Source organism: Petromyzon marinus, chromosome 5 (assembly GCF_048934315.1).
Source record: "Petromyzon marinus isolate PM22_M1 ecotype Great Lakes invasive population chromosome 5, UKy_Petmar_22M1.pri1.0, whole genome shotgun sequence".
NCBI lineage: Eukaryota > Metazoa > Chordata > Hyperoartia > Petromyzontiformes > Petromyzontidae > Petromyzon > Petromyzon marinus.
The window spans coordinates 18,090,139-18,102,159 of NC_133671.1; the positions used below are offsets into that span (position 1 = coordinate 18,090,139).

At 43.5% G+C, this 12,021-nt stretch overlaps 1 protein-coding gene across 4 annotated transcripts in view; it reads right to left on the reverse strand.

The window, feature by feature from the left end:
* LOC116939158 (uncharacterized) overlaps positions 1–12,021 on the reverse strand; it is a 112,988-nt gene that overhangs the window by 27,016 nt on the left and 73,951 nt on the right. For all 4 annotated transcript variants that reach the window (XM_032947222.2, XM_032947223.2, XM_032947221.2 and 1 more), the window contains 2 exons: positions 8,223–8,267; positions 2,392–2,490 (listed from right to left, as the gene is read on the reverse strand). In XM_032947222.2, coding sequence (XP_032803113.1) covers positions 2,392–2,490; positions 8,223–8,267 — 144 coding nt within the window. The remainder of the gene's footprint in view (positions 1–2,391; positions 2,491–8,222; positions 8,268–12,021) is intronic.

Below are 12,021 nucleotides of genomic sequence, written 5' to 3' on the forward strand. Positions count from 1 at the left end.
GGGGCTCCATGCAAGATCTCACCTCATGGAGTTGCAATGATCATGAGAACGGTGAGGAATCAGCCTGGAACTACACGGGAGGATCTTGTCAATGATCTCACGCAGCTGGGACCATGGTCACCAAGAAACAATTGGTAACACACTACGCCATGAAGGAATGAAATCCTGCAGCGCCCGCAAGGTCCCCCTGCTCAAGAAAGTACATATACATGCCCGTCTGAAGATTGCCAATGAACATCTGAATGATTCAGAGGACAACTGGGTGAAAGTGTTGTGGTCAGATGAGACCAAAATGGAGCTCTTTGGCATCAACTCAACTCGCCGTGTTTGGAGGAGGAGGAATACTGCCTATGACCCCAAGAACACCATCCCCACCGTCACACATGGAGGTGGAAACATTATGCTTTGGGGTTGTTTTTCTGCTAAGGGGACAGGACAACTTCACCGCATCAAAGGGACGATGGACGGGGCCATGTACCGTCAAATCTTGGGTGAGAACCTTCTTCCCTCAGCCAAGGCATTGAAAATGGGTCGTGGATGTGTATTCCAGCATGACAATGACCCAAAACACACGGCCAAGGCAACAAAGGAGTGGCTCAAGAAAAAGCACATTAAGGTCCTGCAGTGGCCTAGCCAGTCTCCAGACTTTAATCCCATAGAAAATCTGTGGAGGGAGCTGAAGGTTCGAGTTGCCAAACGTCAGCCTCGAAACCTTAATGACTTGGAGAAGATCTGCAAAGAGGAGTGGGACAAAATCCCTCCTGAGATGTATGCAAACCTGGTGGCCAACTACAAGAAACGTCTGACCTCTCTGATTGCAAACAAGGGTTTTGCCACCAAGTACTAAGTCATTTTTTGCAGAGGGGTCAAATACTTATTTACCTCATAAAAATGCAAATCAATTTATAACATTTTTGACATGCGTTTTTCTGGACTTTGTTGTTGTTATTGTCTCTCACTGTTCAAATAAACCTATCATTAAAATTATAGACTGATCATTTCTTTGTCAGTGGGCAAACGTACAAAATCACCAGGGGATCAAATACTTTTTTTCCCCTCACTGTATTGCACTGACAATAATAATAATGCCCAGTAAAGCAGCACTGAGTTTGAGACTAATTGTTAATGAGCCTCATGCAATTGTGCTGATTGGCCAATTCCATTCGTGATTGTTGTGAATGTGTTATCCCTGTAACATATAATGGGAATATAACACTCAACACGGCCGTCTAATAGTCACCGCTTAATGCCTGCAAAATCAGGTAGATCCTGATGGTTGCCAATCTGTCACGGTTGCCCTGAGCTTACCGAGCTCAACCCTGTTTAGCCGTTTAGCTTCTGAGAACTAATGACATTCAGGGCACATTTAGGATGATTTGGTCATGCGTGTCAGTGGTGTGCTATTTTGTCAATCTCCGAAATCAGTACGACACGACTCATAGTGTTGTACTGATTCAGTAAGGTGTAAAGTACCCCTCAGTTTCAACGAAGAACCTTAAGGAATGTACAGATGCCCAAGGGTTCGAAGATAACTGGTTTAATGCAGAAGGAGCATGTATTATTTGTTAAACGAATGCACACTGTTTGCGTAATCGCAACGACAGTTATGGAAAGTATTTCGTAATTAAATAGCGTAAAAAATGTTTTGCCTAACCTGTTTGGTAATAATGAATTTTCTGTTCTGACATTAATCTTATCTCATCTCTGTAATGAGTGAATGAATGTACAGCACTGTAAATGTGTACTGTCGCCTGTATATGATACAGCAATTAATATAATCACACATTCTAAACGCACTTTCTGTGTAAACATCTCCTCTTGTTGATGCCACCATCTCCAGCACAGAAATCCCGTTTTACAAAATGCCGTATCTTTCGTAAGAACTCATTTATGACTAAGTTTCATACGTATTTACACATTTCAAATTCATATATTTTTTAGTTACCAGGTCAATTGTGCTTGAAACGTAATGGAAAAACATCCAAGAGACCTATCCTAGTGGCATAGGTGCACGAAATATAAGGTGCATAAACTTACAGCGCGGGGTGGTGGAGCGGCCCTGCACTGGCTAGCGCATTACGAATTTGGCGAGCCGACTTCGATTCACGGTCAAGGCTAACATCAGCGGCGACTGAAATCTGAACCACCGGTCCTGGGCCTCCACCGTCAGGCGACCCATACTGCCCACCATGGTGATGTACGGTCACACATCCTCCGTGCCTTTGGGAAGCCTATCCACACCAAGCAGTAGATTGACAAAGGGCTTCGATTATTCATTCTTACAGTGTGCGGGGTAACGGAATTATTCTTGTCGGTGCTCAACGACCACCTGTGAAAGCGTGTAAAACACAGCAAATGGCACATCCTTGAAATGCTGCTGGGAGCACCAACCTGGAAGCCCAACGGGACCCGGGGGGCCATCAATCCCTCCGATTCCTGGGAGGCCGGGGCGACCAGGTGGTCCAGGAAAGCCGGGTATGCCTGGGTTTCCTTCAGAAGCGCGCACGCGACAAAGCCACGGAGCGCACGCAGCCATCCGCAACCACAAAACGCACCGGCGTGAGACATCGAACCGCGCGCAAACACAAGGATTCACCGTTTGGCCTCATGCGTTCGTACGTTGAAGACGACATTATCCACTTCATCTTATAGTTCACCACACATGCCGGGATGCTGCTCTGAAGTAATGGTCGGCAGACTGGAATTGCAACGCAGAGGTCGCCGGTTCCATCTCATGGCACGGCAGTTGTATCAATGAGGGTATTTTAACCTTGGCTGCTCTTCTAGATAGACTGAGGAGACAGGCCATAGAGTTCAATAATAAAATGCATTCTCCTCACAGCTCCCTTTTGCAAACCGCTCAACAAGAATGAATGCCCAAATTTACATCCGACCACTCTTAATTATTGCCAAAGCGGTGCATGGCCACTTCCCAAGATGTAAATGGGGCATGGCGGTGGTGAGATGTTAACTATCTCGCCTGGTATACAGGAGGTCGTGGGTTCAAATCCGACCCTGACGCCTGCTGTATATTTGGAGTTTGAGGTGTCTCCCTCCCTGTGGTGGCGTGGATTCCCCCCCCCCCCCCCCCCGGGGTCCTCCGGTTTCTCCGTCCATATTTAGAATCAACGTGCGTTTTGAAAGTATTTGGCTGCTATAAATTTCCACACGATAAGCCACTTCGTTGAGCTATCATTTGTGGCCAGATCGCTTCTGCAAAATAGCTAGAAAGCTCAGTGGGCCTTGCCTGGTAAAATAAAAATAAAAGTTTCGTTTTAGTAACGTCTGTTTGCATTTCATTTACTGACATGTGCGTCCACTAGGGGTGCAAGGTGCACACGGAATGCACAGCATGGCCCAGTGCTGCCAATGCCACCAGCCCAGCCAAGACAGTCAGGCCGCTAAGGCGTCGGCGATTCAGTGCTTGCGGTTCGATTCCGTGATTCATTTTACTTTTGTTTACATCGTGGTGAACGTAGTGCCGACAAACATGAATGGAAAATCATACACACCATCATCATCATCATCATCGTCAGTTCGTGCGTGTGATCGTGAGCCAGGGAATCAATTTCAATATGAATAAATGCGTCTTCACTTCCCCACAATGCAAACTAGACGACGCGAGCCCAGTTGTGAGCTGCGCTAAGACTGCTGTGTCTATCCATGACCTACCGTGGCCAGGTGGAGTTCATTCCTGTTTATCGTTAATTCAGGGCCAGCCGTCATCATCATGATGCCATCATCAGATAGTCTATCCACTTCCAGATGACGGCTCGCCCGCAACATGACAGTCACAGGGGTTGCTTTGACCATCATTGACCACCATGGCCACTGTGGTTTGATCAAGGAGGTGGACACAGGCTGTCTCGCCACTCGCGCTATCTGGCCGGAATTGGGTGCCCCGATCCAGCATAACGAGCTGCTCACTCGAAGCCCCTCTCAGGCTTCTCCTTCGCCACGTCAGGGCAGTGACACATTCAGCAAGTGTAATACTGTAAATAGAACCATGAAGTGGGCTGTGCTGTCTTCCTAATCTAGACACATACCGTATCTCTGCTTTCAGTTACACGTTAATAGTCCTGGCGTGTAACTGCGTGGTTAGAATTGCCCACACTTGCACTTTTCTTTCGAGAGCGCAAGCATCAAAATGTAAAGTAAAACATGATTCATACGGTGTTGTTCGTATCTGATCGTCAACATGCATCCGTTAATTTGCACAACGAAAGATGCTGAACCTAAGCTATGAAATAGAATCCTTTCTTTATGACAATGACTCTTTTTCTTACTTTGATGCTATTGCTGTTTTGTGTGAATGTCCATGCTGCCTACAATCGTGCGTGGCCATTTCCCAAAAATGTGATACCTGTGATATGCGCTGTTTTTTTTTCAGGTAAATAATAAATTGTGTTTATAACAATGATGTCTGGGGAAATAACTAATTTAAAGCGATAATGAAGCATATTCTTAGCTCTTTCGGTAAAGTCACGTTGAAGGGAAACAATAAAATAATCAAATATATATAAAACAATTAATTTTAAATGTTTAATTTTAATTGTTTTATATATTTATTATTTTATTGTTTCCCTTCAACGTGACTTTACCGAAAGAGATAAGAATATGAATTACTGCAGTCACGAAAGCTTCAAATCAAAAGATAATGAAGCAGTTCATGGAAATGTCACTAAACTAAATGAATCAAGAACGGGGGGGGGTATATTCATTACTTAAACGACCATGCAATGCAAGTGAATTGTAATTTCTACAGTGAATACAGCTCGTGTGTGTACGTTACATGAAATGCTTGCTTATTTCCTGAACCATCGTGCATTTTTTGTTATTTAAATGTTTTTATTTTTAATTCTATCAAAGATAAAGGTGCAGTCCTGCAATTCCCCCCCTCACACCGCTTCCAGAGAAAGAACTTCCTCCCAGAGGTGGAGGCTCTTACAGGGAGCTGCTTTCCAACAGAGAGGCGATTTTGGGCCTCCTCTTTCATGCTGTCCAGACGTCTCGGAGGAGCTGTGACTACTCCCATCTTAAAACAAATCGTCTCAAGTCCGTTTATTCTATTCAGCTTCTCCTCCCGTGGCCTTATTCTTACAAGGCGCCTTGAGACATTAGTAGAAGGCGCCTTACAAATAAATGTAAATTATTATTATTATAACCCGCACGTTACCCCACCTCGCACGCCTTGCCGATGAGAACAGTGGCATAAGAAACGTGGCCCATTGTTTCCGCTGGCGCGAGACGGGACAACGAACTGGCGGCCTTGTTTGCAAGCGCGGTGAGTTTGTGCTGGACTAATTTCCGGCTCATATCGAGCCAATCGCCTCCTCTCGAATGAATTCGAGAGGAGGCGATGGGTTACACGTCGATTAAGAATTGACCACCCAAGCGCTGGTAATTCTATTCAGTATGAACTCTTTGTTTTACTGGTTCACGTTACCCATCCAATTTGTAAACTGTTTTCGTTAAAATCTATTGTCCAGATAACAGTGAAGATTGATTTCTAAATCGAGTAAATATAAGAACGATTACGATGCCGCGAGAGAGATTGGCCGTGACATCGCAAGACTGCGAGGGGTGGCATTGCCACGGTGGAGGGGAGCGTCATCCAGCAGTAGATAGATTACGGATTTCGTCAGTTAAGAAAAATTAGATATTGAAAATACACTGCAATTAGCCAGGGAAAAAAAAAGTGTGCGTGGATTTTATACTACGGGACATGATGTCTATGATGTTAGCAGTCATTGCAAATTTGCATCTCATTGTATGAAATACACGGGCGCTTCTTCATATTGCGTAATCGCTGCCGCGTCCCTCCGTTGCCACGGGGAAAGCGATGCACTCGCGTTTGGACCGGATTCAGACAACTGCTTGCGGCTCCGTTCACGCCTCGAGGCGAACTGGACGATCAGGAATGACATGGGGAGGTGGCTAATATGAGCAGCTATTATGTACAGGGACAACACTCGCGATAATGATGCGCAGGGCTTTAAAATGAAACGATATTAGTTGGCGATGCTGCTGCTGCTGATGCATTTGCAGTGGTGCACAATTAACACCGTGGCTTTAAAAATAAAATTAAAATATAGGCAACAGGAAAATAAATATGCGACGTCTTGGGCAACGGCCCTTCGTGCTATTCTATGTTTTTGTTTTTAAGGCATTGATATCGACGAAGGTGTGATTGTTCGATACCGTACACTGCATTTAATGCCCAGGTTTTGACGGTCGGCAAAGTGTTATGATTTTAATGTTTCTCCCATGGGGCAACTGATCAACAAGCAGCAGGTTTTAAAGTTACCTTCCTATTAAAGTGGATCAGGGGAGACCTCTTAATGGTTGGTGTAAAAAAAAAATGTGCGGCCTGGAATATGAAAGTGCCAAGGTGTTCCAACACACACGGTGAGTGATTTGTAAAACATGTGTACATTTAATTTGTATTTTTAAAGTTGCGTTAAAAATTAGGAATGCGCACTGCGTAATGCACGTCCATGTGCAGCCATGAAAACTTAAATTATGCGTTGGTGATCATTAAACTTGTGGATATAAAACAATTCTACCATCTGCGTAGAAATATTCACCATGACAGTCGCATTTTAGTCCATATGCAGTCGAACGTAATAAAGCGGAACCGCGTTGAAATTCGAGGGCAACCTTAAATAAATAAATAACAATGACCTTTTTTTCCCACCTGTAAGAACTTTGTTAATGAGTAGCTCATACACACAGAAAATGGAATGTAAAAAATATTATATTTCGTAATGCTTGCAATGCAGTAACTGATGATGAATAAATTAAATTACATTTTCAACTACTCAATGATTTCTTGCTCAAATGAACATTGAGGCAGTACTCAATCGACTATTTACATCCCCTCATGCCTATGGCAGTGACGATTTTAGACATAGACCAACTACTGTTGACTTGCCTACAAAGTGGTACTCATTTTATGGACCCCTGGAGGAATAATTGGCTGAATCAACACCCAACCATGATTTCAACTCAAAACCTTAAGATAATGAGCCACTCTATCGCTGAGCCACCGTAACATGATATGTTCATAATATGTGCAACAGACATACGAGGGCGTTTCAATAAATGAATGTGCTCTTTAAAAAAAATAACTCGTCACTCCGTGACACAATTAGGACATAGCCAAGTTTTTGTGAAGACATCCAAAGTGCTAAGCCAAGCTGATGCTTCAACTCCAGCCAATGTGTCTCGTGTTGAGAGGCTGACTTTCGATGACAGGCGAGTGGGAATTAAGCACATATCAGTGGTCACAGGGATAAGTGTGGGAACGGCTCATTCAATAATCCACGTCAAGTTGAATTTTCCAAAAATATGTTGCCCGCCGCCTGCCAAATGTGTTAAGAGAAGACTGCGAAGCTCGACTCTCCCCTTCTGATGGGTATTTTGTTATGTTCTAGTAATCTCAGTGGAGCTGTTCCACTGGCTGTGAACGGTTCCCGTCGTTTATAAATATTTAGGCCTCAGTTTGCGAGAGTTCGGATGACTGCATCAAGCTCCACTTAGTCAAGTGCCTTTTCGTAGTATTTTTTTTAAATAATCTTAATGGTAGCATGCATGTGATCAGTGGTAGAGAAACCTTTCTTAAACCCAGCTTGCTCACGTGGTTGGTTGCAACCTAAATATTCCATTATTTTTCCAATGATCACCGTGAACAAATTATGTGAGTGCAATAAGAGGCCAAATGGGTCTGTCATTCTTCAAGCCTGTTTCGTCTGCCCTTTTCAACAGCAGAATGATTGAGTCAGCGTTCTATTGACGGGAGATGATTTGTTTCTGTGTATATGTTGAATAAATGGTTCCACTCATTATGATCCCACAATTGGTGCTCCTTCTTTGATGATGTGCACAGTTATGCCACAGGTCCAGAACGTTTTCCCCTTTTTATGTACTGTGAGATCAAAATGTTGACAATAGCTAAGCTAATAAGACGTGGATGAAAGCCTTGCGACTCATCTGTGAAAATGTTGCGGTTAGTGGGAAGCCGTTGCGCAGACGATAGAAGTTTTCTGCAAACCCTACAGCTTGGGCAGATACGAATTATAGGTGTCACGGGGGAATAGGGCCATGGATAGGAAGAGTTATCCCATACTATTTAGGACTACAGACCTTTCAGAGCATTACCACACCCCTGCCTTGAGTCATTCTTGTCAATAATTGTAAATGCCAAAAAATTGCAATCTTACCCTGATTCCCAGGTGTTCCATCTTTGCCTCTGTCTCCTGGTGGGCCTGTCAAAAGAGAACGGCGAGACGCATTACTTTGGAATCCCTACCACGTGCACAATGGTGCAGAAGGCGCGCAACTGAACACGTCGTCCATCGCATGGTCGCTGAGCGTCACAGATGCATGGGTAGGAAGCATGCCAATACTTTAGTTTTAAGCAGAACATGACATCAAATACGGGTGGCGATTGAAACCACGCATTTAGCTTCGAGACACTTGAACGTTCTCAAGGCAAATACGCGGCACGTGAACGGCGTGAATGAAACTGTCAAGCGAGCAGAATGTAAAAGTGGGCACGCCACGGAAGAAAGCCTTCCCCGTTTGCCAAGAAACAAGCTTAAAGCGCCCCCCCCCCCAACCATTCTCGACGACGCTTTCGTTCCTTTGATGTGGCCGCTCGTCGGTTTTTGGTTGCCCTAACCGGCGAGGGACATCCCTCTCCCCAAGTCTACCCTGTCCTTTAGTCAGCGTTGCTCTGTTGGCGACGGTCACTCAGCCACGAAACACCTCCACCCCCACCCCCTCCTCGACCTAAATTGTCCTTTGGCAGCCCCAACAATCTCGCGGGAACCCTCGACAGACCCAAAGGGCTGCAGCTGAGAAACCAGCTGTTGCACAGCGCTGCACATATATTTAAAAAAAAAACACAGGTGACATGTTGTTTCGTCGTTTAATATATTAATGGGATTAAAGAAACGTTGTGGTTGTTGTTGCGCTCTATTCAATTACCACGGTATGCTGCGTACCTGTCTGGGGGGCAGCTGTACGCTGATTAATGGGCCCACCTGGTGATCATCACTCAACAATGCGCGTTTCTTTTAACCGTTAATTCAACTTATACCGCCCATTGTTGTCGTGCAGAACGATGCGTCTTCTTCGTCGTGCTCGGCCAGCTGCGGGTATACCCGAGATGCTGGCTTCCTTCCAGTCAATATTACACGAAATTAGTTTTCACTAACCGAAACCTTGACGACGGTGAACGTGTGGGTCGGGGTAGCGAGGCACGCACCCCGACCGCGTTCGAATTCGTTCCGGCCTTGTGCGAGGCAGGCAATTTAACTCTGCCCAAACGAAGGTGGGCCAGCCATTATAATGCATTTGTCCGACGCAAATTCCACTCCTGTTGAACGCCGTGCAAGACAAGGGGGGAATTTGGCACGGCTTGTTTATTTTTTGGCACCTGCTTTTGATTGTGCTCTCGCGATTGAAAGCTCCCGGCCGCAAATATTCAAAAGGTTGGGTGGGGGCAAGGCCACGAAAGGCAGCGGCTAATTAATTTGCAGCCATATGTTTGTACAATATCAGTAATCATATTCTTTGGTTCTTTCGTTAAAGTCACGTAGAAAGAAAATAAAATAAACTGACGACGTTTCGATCGCAACACAAAGCGGTCGTCATCAGGTGCCTGATGACGACCGCTTGGGTTGCGATGGAAACGTTGTGAGTTGTTGGTTTTTATTTATTTTTCTTCTTATTTTAATTGTATTATTTTCTTTCTACGTGACTTTCCCGAAAGAACCAAATAATATGAATTCCTGCAGTCACGAAAGTTTTAAGTAAAAAAAAATATCAGTAATTGTTTTGAGAGTATTGTGGACGTGGGAGGCGGGGGTTACGTACATAACGTATGCGTTCTGCTTGTAAATGACAGGCCCAATGTTCGAGCTTAGTTCTGCGTAATGCTATACTTACCAAAAAAAAATGTAAAATGTACATGGTTTTGTTTAATCAGTGGCCTAATCACGTTCATCAGCGGGAAAAATGCAGCTGTTCTAGTTTTCTGGACAACATTTCAAACAAACAGCCCTAATGTATTTCTGAAACTGTTACATGTCACGTGCATTGCACGTTTTCCCAAATTACGGCTGAAGTATTTAGGGGTAATGTGATACCGGGTGACTTTTTTTAAAACTATGCTCCCGTTGTAAATCACAGTGCCCTGTGCGGTGCATTGCCTACTAAGCATGCTAGCAGCACTGTACCCCTGCCCTTTCGTACTGCTGTGTAGGCATTTTTCATGAGACTGTACATGACAATACTGAACATTTAAAAGATTTTCCTCCTTTCTTTATATTTTTTCTATACCTGTGGTATTTATGCCTTTCCGCAATAAAACTATCTCCCCCCCACCCCCCCCCCCCCCGATTACATTTTGTTATAATATTAGAGTTCATATGGGTGGGGGTGGAGCGGTGGCGCAGTGGTTAGCGCACTGCACAGTGAAGAGCTTGACAACCCTGTGTTTCTGATCAGTGGTGAGCGATACGTGAATCAGGTCCTGGCGACCCCAGCGGCCCACTACCCCCACCCGTCACGAATCCCAACAGAGACGTTGGGTCAGCCATCCCCCGTAACCGACACGGCAATGGGGGAGGTGCCAACCCCACAGTGGATTGACAAAGTGCTGTAAATTATTATTCATATCGTGTAGCAACAGCACGCAAAGAGAGGTATGACCTCGTCACAAGAACACCAACAAATGTGACCGTTGTGAACACAAGAAAATAATTATCAGAAATCTCTACTATCTGCTATGAAGAAGGGCCACATTTGCCTAAAACTGTAACTATTATACGATTTATTTTTCCTTATAGGACAATGTTATTGGTTGTGTTGGCTTTTTTATGCACCACAGCCAACACAGTATTACAACAAAGCCTTTTATTCATAAAAAAAAATAATGAATGGATACGTGTTAAGGATAGTGTGCAGGACCATTTAGTGATTGACGGAGTGTTATCTTGCTCACTTCTCAGACGGGGCCTTAACCTTGAGGCCTGATCGGGTCAGTTTGCATTAGAGATTGAATCACTCACAATTTAACAGATTTTGGGTGAACAATTCCACAATGTAACATCTGAAAAAAAGAAAATAAGAGCTAGCGTACACAGTGTTTCTGGCGTTTCCTGTTGCTTGCAACTACCATTTAAATAAAGCATTGCCACCCGCTCGCAGTTTGCTACAATTATTTAAATTACGTATCTGATTCATATCAGCTGCACATTCATTGACTTTGTAGTTGTGTAACTAGCTTCGATTTCTGCTAACAACTGTCCATCTGTTCGGTGCTTTTTACCGAGTAAACAAACCACATTTTCACCTGTAGAAATATTTTCCCAGTGCCGGATGTAATTAAGGAAACATAATTCAGCGCTGGTATTTTCATTAAAATTTCCATTAGCGATCACTGGACATACTTTAATGAAGTTGCAATTCGAGACTGTCTTGGAGTGTAATCATTTAATTACATCTCTTTTTTTTTAAAGGGAACTTTGGACACGGACCTCCGGAATGTATTTTGCTGTAGTTAATTTTAAATTACAGTTTTTATGTTTTTTTTCTTAAATCCCCGTGTTTGAGAAATGTAAATGTTATATATACATTATTTATGTATATACCGTACTTAAAAATGTTATTGAAGGATGTTAATAAATAATATTTAAAACATATTACACCCGTTTACAATGTCAAACGTAATGCTTTGCATTATACACCGTGTAACTGTTATAGTGAGAAACAATTTATTTAACGATTTTGTCGCTACGTATCTTCATTTATTGTGCCCTAAAATGTTTTGATAGGGTGTATATGTAACGAATAAATACTTACGTAATTTTTAAATGATCAATCTGATCATTTTATTCTAACGTTTATTGTCACTTATTTCAGAAGTACAGAATTCTACGTCAAAAACCGAGGCTGCATGCATATGTTTTTGTTCTATTAAATAACAGCTTTCATCATTACATTTAACACATT